General features: G+C 39.6%; 1 protein-coding gene across 1 annotated transcript; it reads right to left on the reverse strand.

The window, feature by feature from the left end:
• Positions 1-13,953: 13,953 nt before the first annotated feature.
• Positions 13,954-24,474, reverse strand: LOC108681706 (the record flags this gene model as incomplete). The annotated part of the gene is made up of 5 exons (XM_018170766.2): positions 13,954-15,136; positions 18,399-18,617; positions 21,711-21,812; positions 22,470-22,601; positions 24,258-24,474. Coding segments are annotated over 5 exons (894 nt in total), but the record flags the coding sequence as incomplete, so codon positions are not given.
• Between the last annotated feature and the right edge of the window lie 343 nt (positions 24,475-24,817).

A 24,817-nucleotide genomic window follows, 5' to 3' on the forward strand; every position in this document is an offset into this window, starting at 1 on the left:
AGATTATCCTCACTAACCAGTACGATTTTAAGCTGAAGTCCGACCCATGATTACTGAACACTACAGTCAAGTGAAGAGTTTCATGAGGCAATTGTATCACAGACTGAACTATTCTCACCGCTGTCGTCACAAATATTATTGAGCAGTTCAGTTCAGTAACTTGGCCTGTCTCTTATACACATCTAGATGTGTATAAGAGACAGCTATAACGATAACTGTATCTAACTTATAACGATAACTGTATCTAACTTATAACTGAAATTGAATTCCTCTTGTGCACCCACAGCTTCACGATCGTCAGTGGCTGGGAGCGTACGCTGTGAGAAGTTCCTACCAACCGGAGCCTGAACTATAGGTTTCGCCTACTTTGTGCCAGTTACCTATTTCAATAAATATATTGAACTTGTGACATAGTCACCACATATAATTTGTTTCCATCCCTTCGTTTTTGTTATAACATAACATAACATAGCGATGTCGGCGCTGAAGTGTAGGCCTGATGTGGCCTGTCGCCGATACTTATATACTTTTCGTGCCTTGTTCACAGAAGATCTAAAATCATGTCATTTGACCGGATCTTTTCAGGACTGACGATAGTTTAAAATATCTACGAGACTTCAACCGGGTGCGATAAGGTGCTAGGCATTTCAAATCTGAACATATATTTTTCCAAAACTTTATTTAGTCTGTTTTTGAACGCGTTCATATTCGGGGCGCCAACGACGTAACCGGGGAGGCTGTTCCACATGCAGGTTATTCAAAGCTAGAAGAAATGTTGTCACGTGCATGGATAAGTTGCAGCGCAGTTTTTTAGTTTAAAGTCGTGGCCCCTGGTGTTGGTTCTTGTTTCAAATTCTAGTAATACTTCGGGGAGCTTGTATAAACCATGAGTATACTTGTATACATCAATGATCGAGGTCCCCACGCAGACGTCGATAACTGATAAGCTTCATTATCTTTAATCTTTCTTCATAGGACTTGCCCTTTAAGCCTGGAATTATCCTTGTTGCACGTCTTTGAATATTCTCTATTAATATTTTGCCATTTTCAGATCTCGGTGACCGCGCAACGTTTCCAAACTCTAACTTAATATTTGATCTAACTTAATATATGAGGTCTCCGTTAAATCAAAACGGAACGTGAATTTTAATATGCGGTAGAAAATTCCAATATAAAATATTCTGCACCTCCCTAGTTTTCACTATTTCAGAATTCTACAAAGAAAAAAAATCTCCGTAATATCTATCCAAACTATTTCTATTTTGCGCTCGACAAGCCCCTGAATATTATTAGCGCCAGGCTCCAGACACAAAAAATGTGATAAATTTATAAAACAATGTAAACGTTTGCCTATACTGTACAAAATATACGTGCAGAATGTATTGGGAACTAATGAAAATTATAACAAATGGATGAAATTGATCGAGTAATTCATTAAATATCAACACAATGCTAATGCTTGAACCCCAAATAGATTTCAAAAACCGAATAAAATATGACCATGTTATTCATTAATGAGAAATAGGAGATAGTGCATTATTAATAACGAATAATACACAGATAATAATTAGTAAACTGTAGATACGAAATTTTCAAATTCATTGATTTAGCAATAAATAAATTTAAAATAAACTTTTCTAAAAGCCAGAAACGCAACGAAAACTCAATGACTTTGATAACTTATTCTTTAAGATGTCTTTTTACAAACAAACACTGCTCAACTAAGAACGACGTACACTATCCCTGCCTTCAATAACGTAACTTCAAACAATTTTGTCCTACCGAGTCACCGGCAGCAAGCATCTATGACAAAGACAACCTAATAAATTCGATCAACCATCCTCCGGCAAAGTAGCCGAGTTGAGTATGGCCTAGCATCGTCCGCCTAAGCAAGCAATTACTTTACATCAATCTGACGAAGCGGGCATGGACGTTCCACAATTAATTTGCAAATCATCAAGACCTCAGTATTCATCCTCTGCGTGGTAAGGCCCCGATGAAAGAGCGGACTTGGAACTTAAAAGATCCCAATACTAACCCCCATTTCTGCAGGTTGATAGTATTGTAACTGAATAAGATCACAGACGGGACTCTATATCCAATTTTCGCCGCCGGCAGAAACGTCCTGCCATGATGTTCATCAATAAGTTGCAAATGATTCAATTTTCAAGGAAATTCATGCGGAAGGAAGTGCCGGTATATAATATAGGTCCGCCACACCGTTGATGTATCCGGCCATGTTCGACGACAATAGTGCTTTGATTCTCCATGATCTTTGTAAAGATAACAGTGGCGGACTCCAGCACCGGAGTTGAATCTGGGGACTTTCCGTAGCAGACCACATTGAGGTAACCGCGTCTAGCCACGTCCGTTGAGGAAGGCGGCTCAAGTGAGAGTGAATTGGGCAGAGCTGGCGTTCCATTTCAGCTCCGTGTAATGGGTTATAAGAAAAGAGCGCGACCAACGTTCTGCATAAAGTTGGGCCGGTACAATGCGAGTCCTGGAACGGCTCATTGGTGCCCGGGAAGTTTAATTGGAAACTTGAAGGCTTGATTGGATTCCCAGATGATTGATTGGATTCATGGAGGGTTACATGGATTTCTTGAGGGTTGATGGGAGTTTAAGCAAATATCTTTGGCGTTCACTCAATATTCTTTACTTGTGCTGGAAGTAGTCTCTAATTTATTTTTAATTTTTTTCAGAAGTAAATAAATAATACTGCACTTACATAAATATTTTTTTTATTCATTTATAAATATATCAAAAACCTTAATATGATTTAATATATACTAGAGAGTAATGGATTTGTCACCTCGTTATTAAAAGCAAGCGCCAAAAAAATTAAATTGAAGAGTGAAATGTTCTAGAAGTTGGATTAGAGTGGAAGAAAAAAACCTGGTTTTCCATCAGAAAATTGAGAATTTAAAAGTGAATCATTCTCTTGGTGCATCAATTACATAATTTAAATTGTCAATTAAGCTGTCAGCCTCGAAAACCTTTGATAGATAATAAATAGATCGAGCGATATCAAATTCAGCATACGAACATCACATTAGGCTAGAATAATGAAGAGATCAAATTGTTGGCTTGTGACACCTGTGTTAGGTCCGGAGGTCGCGGGCCAGAGACCAGCAGCATTCCTGAGCTCGAGGCCGCAGCGAACGCAAGCGCGCGCTCTTGCATCAGACGTAGCCTAAGTCTTCTCGATCTTTTCGCTCAGGTGAGCGTTTACTGTGCTAAATGTTTTCGATAATTATCTAACGTGCCGAGTTATTGCCAATGAACGAACTTCTGGTGCACCGTTCATAAATTTAAAAATAAAATCCAATACTTCGTGGCTGGGCAGAGCCTATTCCAGAAGTGCGGGGTACCTCTGATGTCAACTCTCTACCACAATCTGTTCCGGCCGCGCTGCTAAGAACCAATTAGGTCGTGGGGATGAACGGCAACCGATATGTAGGAACAAATATAGCGTTTGATAACCAGTACAGTCGAGAATTTAATAATTTAATTTTAGGATATTAGGCATGTATGATTATTGTTCCAGTTCCAGGAATATTCGTGATGGTTTATTACCTTTTTGCGTTTATTTGTATATTATTAAAATTATTTTGATGCATAGAATGTATATAGTTTTACGATAATCTACTGCTGAAAATAAAATGCTTGTAAATGGTGTGCTATTTTAAATGCTATGGTATTCTATACTTTTCCCTAAATTGTAAATGAAATGTTGCTTCCGATGGTGTGTTATAGCAGATGAAATGCTATTGTAAATGCTGTGCCACTGTTTGATTAGGTAATGGTTGCATTGTTTTAATTTTATTATTGATCGGTAATTACCTTAATTTAGTCAGGCTTCGCCCGTAGTGTCTTACGCTTTACTCGGAGTTTTCCCGTATATAAGTTCTTGTTGGAAATAGCAAATAGGAATTACGACGACTTGAACAAATTTACATCCGGACTCGGAGCACGTCTCACGGCCAATCTCAAAAAACGATCAAGAAACATTTCCCCCCCCCCCCCAGTTTAGGCAAGGGGTTTTATGGACTAGCTTCCAGTGCTCCTATAAGATTAAATTAGAAAAGAGAAGAAACATTTCCCAGACTAATGAATGCAGCTCGATGAAACTTGGTACACGTTTTCATTAGGTCTTAACGGTGATGTTTAGCTTGTGAAAAATTTCAATTTCGCCTTCAATCGTGAGTTTTTTTAAAGGCCTCCCACACTCACCATTCCAACAAAAAGGAATTAATTTTATTAATTAAAAACAGGGAATGGTTTCATGTCAATGATCAGGGCCCCGACCTTAACGCCTCTGATGGTGGCCTACACCGACTCCGAGGGTCACTGAGCTGTGACGCGAGCGAGGAGCGGGCCCACGTCGAACTTTTCTCTGACTGCCGTTAGGATGCTAGCTGCATTGCCTCTCTGCACAGCCAAACCCAACCTTTGCTCCAACCATAGAGTCAGCACGTAGGACGTATTGGAGTTTAGGTAGAGCGAAACAATTCTTTAAAAGCGTAAATGCTTGATGACTATCAATTAATTTTAAACGCTCTACCATCCTCTCCAAGCCCACCCGCTTCTCCCGGATAACGGCGGACACGCCCTCCTCGTGGAGTGGGGCACCCAGTAAAAGTGACTTATGGGCGGGAACAACTTTTAGTGTTGGCAACACCCCCCGAAACATCTCCTCAGTTTCCTCTCTTCCACACGCCATACAGTTCACACTTCCCCTGGTTTACCTCCAACCCTACGGCTCTAAAGTCCTCAACGAGTTTTTGTACTGCCTGGAGAACTGTCTCTGTTTTATCGCCCAAATTGAGTTGTATGGCGAAACGGGCCGAAATTTGCAGTGATCAAAGAATTTATTCCAAACTACTGAACAGATTTCAACGAAATTTTGATTATACATGCATACATATATACATTTTGGTCAGGCTAGAAACCAAAAGCGTAGTTTTATTATCAATGGTCTTATTGATTTTCAATGCATTATCAATATTTTGTTAGTTGCACGTTTTCAAATAAAAATTGCCCTAGTGTGATGTTTTCGCACAATCGGCAGGTTACAATCAAAATAATCATAGAAAGTTTAACGTTTAATTACATACGTTTAATGGTTCAACATGTAAAATCAAAGGGTGCAGCTTGAAAATTCAATTTAGTTATTAATCAAAGGTAATCAGTTTCAGACTGCCAAATCCAAAAGAATTGGATATAGAAGAGGCTCCAGACATAAGGGACACTGATTTATCTTGTGGCTTCAGTTCAGGCCAGGTAATTTGATGCTTCAAAGAAATGGTGACACAATCTTGCCGTAGAAAAATGCCGAATGGTGCTACACTGTATAGCCGGATACTGAAAAGAAAATCAGTTTACATTATTGAAGGTTTTAATCACCCGGTCTGAACGTCAAGGGCATTAGAAATTATTTAGAATTGTTTCACGGAAAGCCACCAACCTGAGTTTTTATAGCCTAATGTGGTGGACACTATATATGCGAGAAGAAAATTTTAAGGAAATTAGCGATTTTTTCAAACTAAACCAAGTTGAAATTTGATTCTTAAACTAAATTCAACTTCTCAAAGATTTAGAAATTACTTTAGTAAGTGCAAAAAACTCAATAAAACTAATTGAAAACGCCAATCATAAAAACCAAAATATAGGGAAACAGGATAGTAGCAAAAATTTAGAGATACTTGACTTCGGTGCTATTAACAGTTGCCGCGTTGTAGATGTTCCAACGTAATCTAAGCAGATGCTTGAAGTTACTCAAATGTTGGATCACTTGATAAACTTTTACAAAATTGATAACACAAAATAACGAAATCGTTGAGATTGGACGTGGTAACCTGCACCTAATCCCGCGTCCTTCATCATACTCCAGAACCTCCCTTCTTATTCTACAAACGAGTTAAGAAAAACGAAAAAAACGAAGACTACCCGGAAATTTGCGGTGAAAATTTAGGAATTTCTCACACTAGTCGTCTTAATCCTAGAATTTTAAGATGTCAAATAAAAATGGTTCCAATAGCTTTAATATTTTAATTTAAAAGTACAGTCGGAATATTACGATTAATAATTTGATTTCCAATTGCTGACGGAAAATTATTGTTCTATAATAAGAGGCGCTGTAAAACTCCTTGTATGCCATGTGCTACCGACGCCGTTTGCTCTCGTCTCGTTATATATGAAAGCTGGCCCCTCGTGGTCACTGTTGGTGGTTCACCTTGTGCTCTCCTGTGACTTGCCTCCGACTTCGCCCTGGGATTAGCAGCCTTCGTGTGGTGAGTGTCGCTAGGGATTGGTGACTACTTCTTTTTTTGCCTCTGTTTCTACCATTCTGTGTACATACGACTGCAGTCCCATCATATACCTGTGTTTTCGCTCCCTCCCCTCCCCTTATCCCTATGCCCCCCCTCCCGCCCCGAACCCGACGGGCTCGTCCCAGAGGGCTAGGGGCCCTTCGACCAATCAACCACTACGACCTCGACTTCCATCCTTATCATCACGTCATCCCCCCTCATCTTCATCAAACTTACCAAATCAACCATCAACCTCTCATAAACGCTCGAGACCCCAAACCTACAGAATACAACTTAAAAAAATTGACCCCAGACTCCCTACCGACCGACCTAAAATTTTCCAAATCACATTTAAAGAAGTCGACGCTCCACTGATTCGACTGACAGACACCGCTACGGGCTTTTATGCTGTCACTGATGACGCTACTGCAATAGACAAACTGACATCAAAAAAAGCAACAGAAGCCTTCAGACAAATCAACTTGACCCCAATTATACCACCAGACCTACGAGCAAAACGGACTATTTTTGTGAGACAACTTGACAAGGACGTGGGTACTGGGTAGCCACTCAGCCGACGAAATCAAACATGAAATAACAACACAGCAGAACTGGCTACACGTACAAGACATCATTAAAATCAAACACTACACACACGTTATTAAAATCATTACCACCGACACCACAATAGCCCAACGCGTACTTACAAATGGCTTCTACATGTATAACACTAAAATTACACCATCACAGTGCCAACAAGAAGAATACACACACCTACTCATATGTTACAAATGCTATAAAATAGAAGACCACCCTACACATCAATGTACATCCACCACTCCCTCATGTTCCGAATGCGCCGCAAAAGACCATACATACACGCAATGTACCAACACCTTCAAGAAATGCCTCAATTGCCACAACGACCACCGTACTCTAGCCGCCAACTGCCCATACCGCAAACAAAAAATAAAACACAATCAACAGAAACAAACAGAGACTATCAAACAGAAAACCAACCAAACTTACGTCGACATTGCCAAACGGGCAATACAGCAAACTAACGTACCCCAACACAGCCTGACTCTGACGGACAAGACGCAACTTAAACTGACCGCAATCATACTCGAAGCCCATATTGCCAGCCTCTCCCGCCAGGAAGGGTTCGGCAGTATACTATCCAAATCCTTGAAGACAAACTATGACATTGACGCGACTTTTCCGGACAGGGACTCAGCCAAAATATTCAGCTTCTTTTACAACCAGCCCGAAACCCAGACTGAGGACGCCGACTTCAACCTCCAAACAGAATTTATAGACGACGACGACATGAGACGGTCTTCACTCAACCTTTCTACTCAATCAAAAGACGACAACCGGAAAAGCGACCCTCCACCCCTGAAATCCATAACTCACGTAGAAGACCGCGACCCTAGGAAAAGGAAAAACGTAGACGAAAAATACCAAGAATCATACATTAGTGGAGCCGGACTTAACGGACCTATCCCCATCAAACTATTTAGAAGTTCAGAGACGAAATTCCCACGGACCCTCCTAACCTTTGGTTTGCCGACGAACTAAGAAAGAAAGACTACGGACTAAAGCTCTCGGTGAAGGACGCCGACTCATCAAAAATACTTGACTATCTGAAACGGGACAGACTGCAGATACTACAACCATTAATAAACATCATTCCTCATGACACCTTCGCTAACATGGGAAAAAATGACCCCCCCACCCTCTCTTAAGATAATACAACACAACGTCCGACACTGGCACAATAACAGATTCATTCTTGCAAATATTTACAACCATATAGACCCAGACATAATACTAATAAACGATCACTCCATTATAGACAATAACACTCCACTCAAAATATTCAATTACAACGTACATAGCTGCAACAAAGACAACACAATTCACTCTGGTGCTGCCATAGCAATAAAACGCCATATCCCATACAAACTACACGATAACTTCCATACAGACATGCTTGCAATTACAATAGACACCCAACAAGGACCCATCACAATAGCAACCACATATATCCCACCCCGCACAGACTACATCAACTACATTGACTTTCACACTCTTCTGAATAGGCCCCATCCAGTATACCTTCTAGCAGACATAAACGCAAGACACCCAACATTAAGAAACAGTTCCTCCAACCAAATAGGAAGGCAACTACACTCACTAATATCCCAACGCAAATGTACCCACATAGGACCTTACTTTCCAACCCTCATCACCCACAACAGCACAACCTCACCTGACAGTCCTACACAACAACAAAGCATTTCACAACATACACCTACAACCCGGACCCATTACCCCGTCAGACCACATTCCCATAATAGCCACCATCTCTGCAAATCCCATACAAATACCCATCCGTCCTCGTAGATCCTTCCATAGAGCAAACTGGACACTATACAAACAAGCATTATCACAACACACAGTACCCACACAACCTAACCCTACACTTGAAGAAATAGACAAGCACTTAGAAAACTGGACAAAACACATACTGAACGCTACCGATACCTCAATCCCCACCATAACACACCGCATTATCCCCGGCATCAAACCCACTCACGAAACATTACTCATTCAAACACAATACCAAGCCACCCTCCAATACATTCACACACACGGCCCATCGCTAGCGCTAAATAGGCAACTCATCACCCTACGACAACAATTACACACAGCATACAGACACCTCCAAACTCAGACATGGCAGGACCTCATTAACACATTAGAAAGACAAACAGATCCCAAAAAATTCTGGTCATCCCTAAAACGCATGATAGGCTCCAACACTAAACAAGCTGTCCCATACCTCAAACACAACATACAATATGACACACCCGAACAAAAAGAACCCATTTTCCGCAAACACTGGCAGGATATATTCACTCAGGACGACACGGACAATGAAGACTTTGACACAGAACACATCCACACAGTACAGGACCAAGTCAGCAACAACCTACACCTAATTCACACACACAACCATGGTGACCTCCCCCGACTCCACCCCACAGACTTCCCACCTATCACCATAAGAGAATTACAGCGTACACTAAAAACATTCAAACAGAAAGCACCAGGTCCCACAGGCATCACAACCCTCCAACTCAAACACCTTCCCAAAAACATGATCCAATATCTACTATATATATTCAACCACGCCATTTCAGCCGGTTATTTCCCAGATTCACTAAAACACGCAATCATGATCTTCCTCCCCAAACCCAACACTTCACAACACCAAGTCCAGAATTACAGGCCCATCTCACTTTTAGACATTCACGGAAAACTCTTAGACAAAATACTCAACAATAGATTATACGAACACCTTTCCATTCACAATATACACAACATTAGACAACACGGTTTTAGGAAACACAGAGGGACACACACAGCACTGGCCACATTCCACGAAACACTAGCCATACAGATAGCACAAAGACACACCACTGACATAGTACTCCGCGATGTGACCAAACCTCCACCTGTCCTTCACCAAAACACTATCAGACTACCTTACAGACAGAACAGCATCCATCAGAATAGGAAACCACATAGGTCCCCCAATACAACTTCACACAGGTGTCCCCCAAGGGGCTTGCTTGTCTCTCCCCTACACTATACAGCTTCTACACCCACGACCTCCCACCAGCACTACCCAACACAGACTACATAGCATTTGCAGATGACATTACACAAATAACCTCAGGACATTACCCACCCAACCACGCAGCAATACAAACACAACACGCCATACAACAGATCAACACCTTTGAAAACAAATGGCTCATTAGGACAAACACAAACAAATTCAAAATTATACCCATCAAGTAGGCGAAACACTTCCGACATCTTCATAGACGACACCCACTATCCATACACTAATAGAGGAACAGTTTTAGGCTTAGATTTCACTACACACGGCTTCAGTTCCCAAGTTGCGAAAAGAAAAGCAATGGCCCTCACCAGTCTACACAAATTACACAGACTTTATAACCTCCCACCCAACATTAAACGCACTTTATACCTTTCCTCTGTCAGGTCATCCCTCATCTACCCCCCGATACCGCTACACACCCAATCAAGATCAGCCATACCAAAACTGCAGACAGTACAAAACAAAGCCCTCCGATTTATCACAAACACACACTGGTCCGACTTCATATCCTCCCAAACACTACACGAGCAATGCAACATTCCCACAATAAACACAGTCCTCCACCAACAAGCACGCAAAACCTGGTCCACCATCAAAACATACGATCCCCAACTCTTCAACCAACTGACATTCCCCCCACACGCCATAGCAAGGCAGCACCGGCTGTTTCACAGCTCAAAAATACTCGCACTAGGTCCCCCACCTCCACCTCTCTACAAATAACTACACAACGGACCATGCTGCACCCGGACGAAGTTGTTCATAACTCGAATGGGTGTAGCTGGTCCAAAACAACACAACACTATACACGCATGACAGCATCGCACTGACGAACTGTCGTTTCTCACCGAGAGTGACGTACAGTAAAGACTTGACTAAAAACTTTGAATTTACCAACCAACCCCTTACCTATATATGAGTCTCGAGCGACACACCTATCGCCTTTACCTTCATCATCATCAATTACCATTATCATCATCCCCCCTCATCATAGTCATCAAGAAAAATACCAAAAAAATAAATAAAAAATGAAGATATAAAAAAAGAGCGAGAACGCATGTATATATATGTAAGTAGTGAACCACCATCCCCCCATCACCTACCTTTCGGACGCATCCAAAGCCCCGACGGGTTCCCCCCCCCCTCCCTAGCCCCAAATACCCCCCACCACCTACAGCCAACCCCCCTTCCCCAGCCCCAAATACCCCCCAACCACCTACAGCCAACCCAATTATGCGCAATGCGCCTTTTCGTCTCCTACTGTCTTTTCCATTTTATTATTACAACACTTCTCTTTAACTTCACTTCTTGTTTGTCTGTCTGTCAGTCTGCTACAAATCTTGTAATCGAAATTTAATACACTTCTACTTATCCTATTGATCTGAAATTTTGCAAACTTGTTTAAAGTTGGAGACAATGCATGAATCAAATGTCGAAATAAATGATTTTTAAAATTAAAAAAAAAATTTAAATATTAAAAAAAATTGAAAAAAAATAATTTCAGCTACAAATCTTATAACTGATATTTGACACACTTTTACCTGTCTAATTGATCTGAAATTTTGCACACTTGTGTGAAGTCAGAGGCAATGCATGAATCAATTAACAGAAAAAATAATTTAAAAAAAGATATATATATTAAAAAAAGTTATATATAGGTATTAAAAAAATCGAAAAATAATTTTTTTTTATTTTCAAAAATTAGATGAGAAATTCATTGTACATCTGTAAGATTGGAGATACTGGATTCTTTGGAAGTGTTGTCTTTAAAAAGTAATTTTTAAACGTATATTATTTCCTTCTTCTTTCTGGCCACTCAGCGCCACCTCTTGTTCTTTTCCACTCTTTCCTAGTGGCACCGCACACACACACAATGACAGCTGCTCCTTGTGCAAGAGACTTCACGTCAACGCGGTTGTGTTTAAATTGATTACATTCGGTTTCGTCTGCCTATTGATATGTGATATTAACATAGGAAACTCACACCCGTTCATTAGGACCTTTATTAAGTGGAGGTGACATGTTACCATCTGTAAAATGTTGTCACAATGCGCGGAAAATTATCGGTCATATGTAGTAAGTTGAAACTACTATTTTACTTGTATAAAAACCCAGATCTATTCTATAAACATCATACGAATATGTAAATCGTATTTAACTACGATGTTGACTCTATTTCGTCCAGCTGTCGCCTGACTAATATTGTTCAACATGTGATGGCGCGTACGTTTGACGTCTTTAGATAATTGTCGAATGGGAGATATAAATATTTGCAGAGACCGCACCTCGTCGCGGCAGGGAATTAAGTTATAAATATAAAACAACCGAACTGTCGCTGTGTTCAATCGGTCATTACTGGGACATTATTCTAACATTTTTTTAATTACTTGTATGGCAAGTACAGCAATAACTTCATACATGTCTTGTCCGCAATATTCTCATTTTCCTTAATTTTAATATTTGAAGCTATAGATTTGGATGAATATATTTCATTGTGCACTTATTTTGCTCCACGCAACAACAGTATTGTTCTCATACTTTTATTTCTGCATTTAGAGACAAGTTTCCGTCTTAGCGTTCTCCGCAGCGAGGTCTCGGACAAATTTACGGCCGGTCTCACGGCCAATCTCCTAGTTCAGTTACCAAGGAATATCTCCCAAACTAAAGAACGCAGCTCCATGAAACGTATAGTACACGGATTTATCAGAACCTAACGGTGATGTTTAGCTCGTGAAACTGTTATCCATTTCACCTTCATTCGTGGATTATACAGCAATTCGGGCCGAAATTCGCAGTGACCAAGAAATTTCTCCAAAACTACTGAACAGATTTGAATGAAACTTTGAATATACAAACCTAACCTCCCAAGGTTGATGTTTGGCTCGTGAAAATTTTTTCGATTATGCCTTCGTTCGCGAGTTACGATTAATATCACACAATGAATTTTTGTAATACCTTATCACAATAATAAATCGCTGCAAATCCTACATTATCAATACCGAGTATTTAATTATTTTCTTTCTTGTCTCACTGAATTGATCAACTAAAGAAATTGAAATTATGCGTAGTAAAGAACTAATTTACCCATTTTATATCCTCGAGCCAATGCTCTTAGCTGCATTCTATAACGTGTTTGAAGATGACTGTACAAGCATTAGAGGCGATGACTATAACCAATCTATTCAATATGTACAAGCATTAGAGTTGGGCGTCAGCTTAGTTTAATATGTCTTTTGGTTGTTTGAAACACGATTAAAATTATTCCGACAGTGATTTGATATTATTGACAGTATTGTCGAATACATCAGCTAATTAATCCCATAATAATTCATTCAGTGATCGAGTTAATTATTGAATTGCTTTTCTTATCAAATTCAAAATATTTAGAAATGCATTCTCATCGCATTTCCGACATAAATTTTGTTTTTGATTAGCCATGGTTGATTTAACCAATTATGAGATTTTGATTCAAAGCATCGCACCGCAAATTCATATTGGCTGACAGCCAGTCGTTTTCACACGGCTGAATATCACAGTATAAGTTATACAGTATACAGTAGTTATCTTGCATGTAGTCGCTGCCCGTTTTTACTATCTAGTGACGAACTTTAAATAAACCACAAACCATTTATATATCATTAATTGATTACATTTTTACTAGTTACTTTTACTTGTGTTTCACTTACACTTATGTATATTTTCTTGGAATAGGAAATGTTGCATAAGAATTTTATTCGCCTGTTCACTTCAAACGAAAAATTCTATTGAAGCATGATAATCAATGGAACGTATGAATACAGAGCTACTCAAGTATTTATTTTCTTTTATTGAGGCACATAGATTTGAGTTGTACTTCTTTTCCACAATTGTACTTCCCAAAGTCTCCGGTCAACATTATGTCCGTATTACTGTACAACTTGTAATGGGCAGAACAGAAACACATCATTGAGGAGAGGCTCTTTATTGGTTTAACACAACACAGGAAAGCTTTAATAAGGCAGGTGAGGAAGGCGTAAAATAAACGCTCTATTTCAACAGAAAAACTCAACAGCGACGGTTCTTTAACAGCGTTGGAATCTGCCATCAGTAGAGCGCGTGATGCCGAGTGATGGAACACTAGTTGGAACACACTCGTCACAACACACAGCAGTATTTGATATCCCGGATTACACTGAACACAAACTGGCTTCGCACATCAGAAACACATGCGACACAATGGAAGCGCTGCAGGTTCCTCAACATACAAGCCAGGACACTGCATGCAGTGTCTGCTAGATCCTCACTAGTTCTTAGTGTCAGAACTTATCCATAGTGGCAGCCAGGACACTGCATGCAGTGTCTGCTAGATCCTCGCTAGTTCTTAGTGTCAGAACTTATCCATAGAGGCAGCCAGGACACTGCATGCAGTGTCTGCTAGATCCTCGCTAGTTCTTAGTGTCAGAACTTATCCATAGTGGCAGCCAGGACACTGCATGCAGTGTCTGCTAGATCCTCGCTAGTTCTTAGTGTCAGAACTTATCCATAGTGGCAGCCAGGACACTGCATGCAGTGTCTGCTAGATCCTCGCTAGTTCTTAGTGTCAGAACTTATCCATAGTGGCAGCCAGGACACTGCATGCAGTGTCTGCTAGATCCTCGCTAGTTCTTAGTGTCAGAACTTGTCCACGCTGGCTCAGCATAAAATAAATCCTGTCAAGTCATTTGCCAGGGAGATTAATGCAGAATATCTCAGCATGGAGGAATATTTCATCGTGAAGACAAAATCCGAATAGGCCATTGGTAACTAAGAATTGTTGACAAACTGGAATGAAGAAGGCTCATGAATATTTCACTCTTCACGCAAAGCTAAAATATCAAGAAAAATCAAGAAAAATGTGCGTGTTGTAGTAACCGCCTCAGTGCTTCTCAACACTGCTTCAGGGATGTGTTGAGGCCGATGCAGAGGGCTATGTACCAATCCAAACTCTCGCAATCAACCGGCCAAAGATCTTTATCATAAGTGTCGACTTCAGCACATTTTCCTTGGGAATTGGAACCGCCACCAACAGGAAATGTATTATTCTGGCCGTCGGGAAGCCAGCGGTAGTAGCCCTCTTCTCCACGCTGCGTGTTGATCCAGAAATAGTGATCTAAGTAAAAAATATATTAATAATTAATTAGCACCTGTTTATCGTTGAAATTGTTCAGTGAGACTTTTCTCCTATAGTCATTTTTAGTTCTAGCTTATTTAAAAGTAGTAATTAAAAGGGATGGAAAGGACGGATGGAAGAATGAGAAGAATTATGCATTGACAACATTAGATACAGTAAATAAAAGTCCTAGGTTTCTAAAAAAATGTATGTTATATGAGGTAGGTATATTGTATGTTATATGAGGGCGACGGAAGTTAAGTTGTATTGGCTTGGGGCCTAGTGCTTGTAAGCCGTGAAGGCTCTTTAAGGTTTGCGTGGAGGATGCATGGGAGGATGATGGTTCATTATTTACATATTCAAGTAGTATTTAAGTAAAAATAGATTATGTGCACTATCCACATACTTGAGTTTCGCATTTTAAAAACATTTCAGTTTTTTATTATTTTTTCGAAGGAGATGATATAATGAAGGTGAAAGTGATGATGAGGTGATGAAGCTGAGTGTGGTTACCGAGGTAAGCGAGTCACGCGACACTCGAGAGGGAGGATGAGTAGGCAGCAGTTATGTTGATAAAGTGCGTATACTCTCGTCATTAATATCAGTCATTCTAGGTGTATTTCGCCAGTCAGTAATCGTAATATGGATACCTGCACTATTACCCGTTCATTTAAAACTGACTTACAAGTGCCGCATGTTCCGTCCTGTAGATGCTTTTGGTTTGTGTAAATAGTGGAAATGCGTACAAAGGGGCTAATGCCTGTAGCTTAGAACTTTTTAATCGCTGGTGCTTTACGCAATTATGTCTTGAAGGAGGGAGTTAGTCGGTTGAAGAGCTTTGGGTCATTTATTGTTATGGTGGACCAGGTTCTACGCGCTTCTTGAAGGAAGACTGTGTTTATGGTGGGGTTCAAACATTGTTCATGCAGTGCTCTTTCTTTAGGGTATGAAGTCGTACCGGTGTGTGCTTGTGATGAATATTAGTGCTTTGATTTGGACTTTCTGCAGTTGTGTTATGTATGTTCTGGATAGTGTGTATAAGGGTATTAGGGTAATGGGGGATGATCTTACAAATGCAAGAATAATGTGCGTTTTGCGTTGGAAGGGAAGAGGATACACGGAGATGGTTTGGGTAGGTTTATGACAGCTGTTGCTTCTCTGGCTGTTATCTGAGACCGAAAACCCTGTGATGTCAAGTTTAAGCCTAAGACTGTTCCTTTGATCATGAATGGGCAGTGGGTGATGTCTATGCTAATTTCTGGTGTGTTCCCCATCTGATGGGTATGATTTTAAAATTAGTTCTGTTCGCCCTAATGAGCCACTTGTTTCCATTCATGTCTTACTAGTAAGTCAGTCAGTTACTGTCAGTTTGATTTGAATTGTATTGGTTTATCTTTTGAATAGCATGTTTGGCTATTTGAGCGTATGTCCGTTGCGTTTTTTTCGTTTCTTTTTCTAGTATTGTTTATTGTATGTTAGTGATGGTTGGTTTCCTGTATGAGCAGTTTGTGGCAAGTGTTCGGTGATCTTGGTGGCAATTGAGGCATTTAATGGTATTGATGCACGAAGTGTGTGTGCGCTCGCGGGATGCGCATTCTGAGCAGGATGGTGTGGAGGCGATGCATAAGTGAGTGGGATTAAAGAATATCGAAATCCACAAACCCAACCTAGAAAGACAGCATATTTGTATAAAATTACAATAGTAGACCAATATGAACTACGAATACACTTGAGAGTTTATACATTACTAAATTGTCATTTCTACATAAACCATTTCAAACAATTCACAATGCATAATGTTTACGAAGGACACAAAACACATGTTTAACACGTTGTCTCCGATTGCTTCATCTTGTACTATTATTTCATTTTTGTACTATTACGAATTACTCAAATTGAGGATTTGAATTGATTTTTCATTGGTCCTAAGCATTCTACTACCGGAATAATATGTATAGGGAGTAAATTAATCCGAACTAGTACGGTAAAATATATTTAAAAAAATGTGTTGGAATAATTGAAATGGGACATATATGTAGTCCAGGTTTTCCAGACGGTCTTTTTTTCTGGACAAATTCCGCGAATTAATTTGTTTCCAATAGCGTTGGCTGGCTAAAAATTATGATAGAGGTACTTCCTAATTAAATTGTAAAAATTGCAAAAAAAAAGAAAGTGAATTTTTACACTGGAACCTACACATAGGTATACTAGTATATATAGAGTTATAGGCCTTTTTAGCCTTTTTCGCGTACTTGGCCGTTTATTAGGCCATCTGGCAACCCTGAATTATGTACCACTACGTCATGGAAAAATATAACTTCGTGGTATGGATATGTACCACATCGGAGTCAACGTGTTAAAGAATAGAGCACATGACGGAAAATCAATCTAGCAGGGGATGAAATTTTCCAAAATTCAGCAATTCTATGCCATGAACTCACACCTACATTCGATCTCGTGAAATAGTAGTCGTGTTGCTGCCACCCTGCAATCCAATCATTCACTATTCTATGAAATAATCTATAACAATCGACAATCGAATAACTCTAGTCGACATTCCAAGATGTTTGATGTCCATATTTAAGGACAGCAAGCCAGCTAGATGCATTCAGAGTTAAATCAACTGCTAACAATTGGTATGAAAACCATGAAACTGGCACTGGAACATATGGAACGGCAACTTTTGCTTTCCTAGTCTCAACATCATCGATAAGTTGTTGTGTTGACTCTAGCGCCAGGTACTCCACCAACACGTGTAGGCGACTTGTAGAAAGTCCTCGCCATGAGGCATCAGGAAGCTATGCTATAATGTGCAGAATCTTGTCGAGTAGACCTCGAAATGTTTCTCAAAATAATAATGATCTTTTATTTGAATATTAACGAGTGCTGAAGTGGGAAGACAGCTTCGTTTTGCTTTCGCAATGTTTTGGAATAATTCTTCGTTCTGTTCTAAGAACATCTCGTATAGTATATAGTATAAGTCACCAAACAATTTTTAACGCAAGTTACGAATATTTATTGCAACTGCAATGAATTCTCCAAAGCATGGGTACCTTTGAACTCATCGATCTAAATAAGACCATATACAACTTTTTTATAAGATTGTTAAATGTCAAGTTGGTATATGAGTAAATGAACTAGTGTTCAAATAGTTTGCTCAATTTTGTTAGTCGGTGATAATCCGTGATTGGCTGACAGATTTAAGAATTTCAAACTATACACATTGTACGGCTCAAGACTTATTAGGTAGATTACAACTCACTGAGTGTTTTTGCGTAATCCTGAATATCGGGGGTGGCCTGCAACTCGTAGGACGCCAGCGGCAAGCCAAGGGCCTCGCACAGAGTCTTGGCCTCGCAGTACCCGAAGCTGTCGGAGTCAGGACGTTGCACAGTCTCGACGCAATGTCCGGCTATTATTTTATTGCAGCAAGTCAGCCTCTGCGGCATCAGTCCACTGTCGTACGGGGTTTCATATTCATCTGAAAATAAGGCAAAGTAAATCCTCATTTATCGCTGTTGTTACGTTCCCAGATGCGGCCACGATAAGTGAAGCCGGCGACGGAGAATTTTTTTCACACCATTTTAGATTACTTTTTTAAATACTAACCGATCGACTTCCTCAGAATTCCGCTAACCAGCAAAACTTCCGCTAACCAGCAAAACCACCCATTGATGTCACTGGTCAACTGAGAAAATTTAATGGTTCTGAAATCATTTTGTGTGGGTTGAAAAACAACTGCTAATTTCAAAACGCTAATTTACTGCTAATTTCAAAATAGGCGTTGTTATTTTTTAGCACGTCTAGTTTTTTAATATTCACATTTTTAAGCAAAATATATAAAATAAGTTAATATGTATATATATTGGTAGCATTTGATCAAAACGAATCCCCTAAAATTATAGAAATTACTTGTGATTAGATGTTTGTGGTCCCTGATGCTATAAGTGAGGAGTTGCTATGGAAGACGAGCGTGATTGCCAACATTCTGATGGATGCTGTTATGTTTACAGTGAGCAAAACAGACAACTGATCGGAAACACGTAAAAAGTAGTCTGAACACGAAAAGTCAGGTAAAGTCAGGTCTGATCACTACGAGTCAGGTAGTCTGAAAGTGTTTTTTGTAAAGGTCGGGCGAAGGTTAGGTATGATTTTGTATTGAATTCCAATGAGCAAAACCTTATCGGAGACTTTGGTCACTACACTGGGTATTATATACAGTATATCTGCAGTGTGTCGTGCAAGTTGTACAACGAGAGTTTGGTGGAATGTGGCTAATGCCGTTTGTGTCCTTCTGGTGTTCCCTGAAACCGAACTGTGTAGTGTTGTGAATGGTGACTGGTGAGGGGCTCATTCAATCTATTATTCAGGATTTCGTCTAAGAGCTTCCCGTGCAAATCTTATAGTAAAATAGGGCTGTAGTTTTGTACTTTATGATGAGATGTGGCGGGTTCTGGCAGGAAGATCATTATGACATGTTATTGTGAGTCGGAGAAATAACCAACGGAGATGGAGTGATTAAATGTGTGCAGCAGGTTGTGGATCATTATTTTGAATAAATGTTTGATTTGGAGGATTTTGATGCCAATAGAACCAGGTGCTTTCTGTAGAAATATTTTCAGTGTGCGCCGTAGTTCTCCATTGGTTATGGGTGGGAAGTCTGCTAGATGGGGTCGGGTAAGGTCACCACGATTGTTTTCAGGGGGTATTTTACGGTGTGGATGTGGTCGATGTTAAAGTCTTCGTTGTCTGTGCCGTTCTGAGTGAATATGTCCTGCCAATGTTGGTGGAAGATGACTTTTTTGTTCTGGTCTGTCGAATCTGATATTTTTGTGTTTGTGGTATGGGACAGTTTGTTAGGCGTCAGATCCTAGCATGCGCTTTAGGAAAGACCAGAATTTTGTGATCTGCATGCGTTCTAAAATGCTAATTAGGTTCTATCATGTCTCTGTTTTTAGGAGTCTGTATGCTATGTATAGTTATTTGCATGGGGCTGCATGGAAGAGAGGTTTGATATTGTGTTTGCAAAAGCAATGTTTCGTGAATGGGTATGATGCCTGGAATGATGCGGGGTGTTATGATGGGATACAGGTCCAGTTGTCTAAGCATGTGCCTATTTCTTTAATGCAGGGTCTGTTATAGTGGGGGTCTGAATGTGGGGCTATTATTGGAATGCAGTCTGAAGGTTGTGGAATGGATCCTAGTGTGCAAGTGTTGTGGAATGCCTTCTGTTGCTTATGACTCTGTCTGGTGATGACATGCGGCTTTGACAACATTTGCGCAGGTTATTGGTGTTGTGTTTTTTAGCATTTGTGTCTGCGAGTAGGTAAACAAGATGGAGGTATACATCAAGTATGTATACTTGATGTATTCTGTACGTGTAGGGCTGTGTGTTGCTCCTGTAGTGATGGGACTGTCAACTGTAATTGTGAGCATTTGAATGTGAAATAAATTGCATGTCAAAGTTTGTAAGGTATGAGTCTCCTAGTGGCTATGGCAGCACCGAAATGTACAGTGTGTTGTCATTATTACAGCTGCTCGTAAGTACATTGTAGTTGAATACTTCAAGTGTGGATTTGTCAGCCGTCTGTCATCGCATTGCATCCGTCATTGAGGCATTTTTTGCGGTGTTAGCGTAACTGCGTTGTTAGGTTTAGCGTTGGTGTAACTGCGGTCTCATGGGAGGCGCATTCGGAGCAAAAGAGAGTGGGGGGATGTGAACTGGTGTGCGGGTGGTCTTCTGTTTTGTAACATTTTAAGTAGATAATTAGGTGTGTGTACGGTTCTTGTTCGCATTGTTAGGGTGTTATTTTAATGTTTTACATTCAAAATACGTTTGTAAGTATGTGGGGTGGGGGCTATTGTAGTGTCTGTGGTTACGATTTTGATGATTTGAGTGTAGCGTTTGTCTGTGATTATGGCCTGTATGTGTAGTCAGTTTTATTGTGCATTTAATATGTGTTTGATTTCTTCGGTGGTGCGGCTTTCTACGTCTCTATTTATTTAAGCTGTCGCACATGAATATTTCGCACCGCTTTAAGGTTGGGGGTATGCGATAAAGTCATGTTGATTTTATGAAATGCATCATCAGCTTTCTTAAGGGGAGCTTGTCAATTGCAGTCGCGTCATCAGCTGTAGCGTAAAATCAGGCGGCAGCGTCGGTAAGTAAAATTAGTTGGGCATTAAGTTCGTTAAAAGTCGTATGGAAATTTTGAGTTGATCAGTCATTATCGTAACGCCAATTGTCTATAATTGGACAAACCCATCGGGTTATGAGGGAGAGGAGGGTGCAAAACGGTGGAGAGGGAGCGAAATTCCAGGTAAATGTTTTTCGTGCAATTCAATGTTTAGTAAAATTTCTACACATAGGCAGGGAAAAGAATAAGTCACACTTTGCTAGTGACACGCGCTTACGTCACAGAGCTGGCTGATCCGGAAGGCGTGAGAAAGGACCATTGAACAGTACCACATACGTAGCAGCTGGAGAGCCGTAAGCCGCTGGCTTAAATTAAATCAAATCCGCTCACACATTATATCTAAAATAGTGTTATCTCTCTGCGGTCAGCTCACGTACCATTGAAGACGAGACCTGTGTTGTCGCTGTTGCCGCGGATGCACCCGTCAGACGTGGACTCGGTGTAGAGAAGGAAGGTGTCTCCGACCATTTGTCCAGGAACTGTAAACATAAATAATGTAATCCGTTGTTCTCGAACAGGTACTGTGGAGCTGATATAAGAGGCCATGCATTTTGTTGCAATTTTTTTATAATGATACTGATTTACAAATATCGTCTCGAGCATTCAGCATGACGGTTGAAGACTTTTAGATTTGTTTAAATCCCTGTTAAAAATAATTTTGTTAGTTACTTGGTTTTTAATAAGTTTAAATTGAACGCCGCTGCAGGTTTGGCGGCCGGTGGCTGGCTTCCGTCAATTTCAATTAAATAAACGAAAAAATGTTATTCAATTGGGGTGCCAGACGGCAAAAGATCACGAAGCAACAAGAATCAGCAGCTCCTTTTGTTTTATGAGCAAACATTAAAGTCAGTGGGTGGCCTCTCATAGGAGGCAACTGATCATTCAACACAATTCGCAGTATCTTACTCTCTGCCGTGTATACCTGATACCAGTTCTGAGTCAGCACCCTCATCACAATAATATATTAAATAAAAGGGCATAGCGTCACATGTTATATTTTGAAGTCTTTGCTGGATCGTGTGTGACAACTTACGAGCATCATGACGTAGACAACTTACGAGGCGTCATGACGTAGACAACTTACGAGGCGTCATGACGCAGACAACTTACGAGGCGTCATGACGTAGACAACTTACGAGGCGTCATGACGTAGACAACTTCAGCAGGCGCGTCACCGCAGTCCTGCTCGTCGTTCTGGATGCCGTACAGAATCATGCCACTAGCGGCTCCTGCATAACAGGAGCCGTTGATCTTGAACACGAGAGCGTCTGAGGAGGAAGGATTACTTGATTCAAACTTGCATGAATCAAATTTGTATGAATCAAATTTGCTTGAATCAAGCTTGCATAAATCAAACATGAAGAAACTATTATCATTAACCTTCGTGGAAATCCAATAGACATAAACTGAAATAACATCCAGTATTATAAACTTTAGTATTTATAAACTTAAATAACATCCAGTATAAACTAAATTTCATGAATTGAGCTTATATGAATCATAGTCCATGAATCAAATTTAACGAATCATACATACGTAAATAAAACGTAAATGAATTAAACATGTCAGAAAATAACATAAATGAATCCAACATACATGAATTCAACAAGCACGAATCAAACGTACATGAATCAAAGAAGCAAGGTTACAAATGTCACAAAAATCTAATTTGAAATGCATTTTCATGAATCGATTAAATCAAGCATACTGAAAAAAAATATTTCGATAAAACGTACATTCACTAATGAAAACGTCATCTAATTAACATGAATCAAACTCTCAAAATCGAGCATAATAATTGAGTCAAACGTCGTGCATCAAACTTAGATGAACAAAACTACAATGTACCAATTTAAAAAATCAAATATTTATACATGAATCAAATGTATCTGAATCACACTTATATATGCATCTAATTAAGGCATATGCTAATCATTTAAAAAGCAATCGGAGGTAAATACCACTTTACAGGCACTCATTTTACAACTTATTTGAACCAAATCTGTTCTAAAGTAATATCCACGAATGAAATTAGTATCCATAACAATTTATTTCAGTACAGTACTAAAAATAATAATAATAAACATGAATAAATCAATTTCCCTAATAATAATTAAACGTTTCAGTAATATTCAGGCTTTAATGCGATCCACTACGATCAGAGAAGCTTATTCTATTCTATGAATCAAACTTAAGTGAATACAGCGAACATGAATACAATATGCATGAATAAATTTTACATAAATACAACATAGATGAACCATGCATCGGTCACACATGCACAAACTTATTTGAATACAATTCTGATAAGTCGAATTTATTTGGATCATGCACACTGAATCAAGAATACTTCGTCAAAACGCAAATTCAATAAACAAAATTTCATTCAAACAGGATGAACCAAACTCTCATATGTCGAACAAAGTTGAATAAACATCGTGCATCAAACTCAAATGAATCAAGCGCGTACAAAACAAGCTTCAATGAACCAATCATAGATGAATCAAATTTATATGAATCAAACATATAGGTGCGTTTGTAGCATATGATAATCATTGATAAATCTATCATACTTAAATATAAGCTTGGGGCACTCATTTTATAACTTATATGAATCAAATATGTAACTAAAGTAATATATATGAATGAAACTAACATTCATTAAAAAAATTATATGAATCGAACATTGATGCGTTTGCAGCTTATGATAATCATTGGCAAATCTAGCATACTTAAATACAACTTTCGGGGCACTCATTTTATAACTTATATGAATCAAATATGTAACTAAAGTAATATATATGAATGAAACTAACATTCATTAAAATAATTTTGAACAAAATTTCGCCAATGAACAAGTTTGAATGCATGAAATAAGCCTAATCTTATTCACTGTAATTGTGCCCTGGGTAACTTCAACTCACTCCTTGCAAACGCGGCGTCCGCGCAGGCGATGATGTCCGTCGATGCGCCGCTGTCGTTCAGCTTTACCCAATCAACAGCAGTCGAATTCTTGGGGGCAAATCTGCGGTATTCTTTGCCGCCTCCGAGGTCAATGGAGAACAGTTCCCCTGTGACGGTGTTGGCGAGAGCGGAGCACGTCGCGAACAAGTAGCTCTCGACGCCACCAGCGAGCACATACTGTGCAGTAGGTTCAAGTTCAGGGATAGTAAACGAGTCATGATCAATCAGTAATCAGGGAAGAACAGAACAAAAAAGTTATAACTGTCTTCAAAAGCAGTGTAACAAGGTGATGGAGTCGTGCGCTTTCAAATCTAAAAAATTGAAACAATTCCAAATGTAGAACACTAGTGTGATTTAAAAATAACGAAACAGTTTTTTGGCCACAATACCAATTTAAATAATAGAAACACCATATACATTTGTGTGAAACGATATATCATGCAAATGATCACCATTTATGAACGTATGATGAGATACTCTGAATCGATGATGATTATCGCCATGGTTTAGGTTTTTTCGG

Source organism: Hyalella azteca, unplaced genomic scaffold, assembly GCF_000764305.2.
Source record: "Hyalella azteca isolate HAZT.00-mixed unplaced genomic scaffold, Hazt_2.0.2 contig16387, whole genome shotgun sequence".
NCBI classification, from domain to species: domain Eukaryota; kingdom Metazoa; phylum Arthropoda; class Malacostraca; order Amphipoda; family Hyalellidae; genus Hyalella; species Hyalella azteca.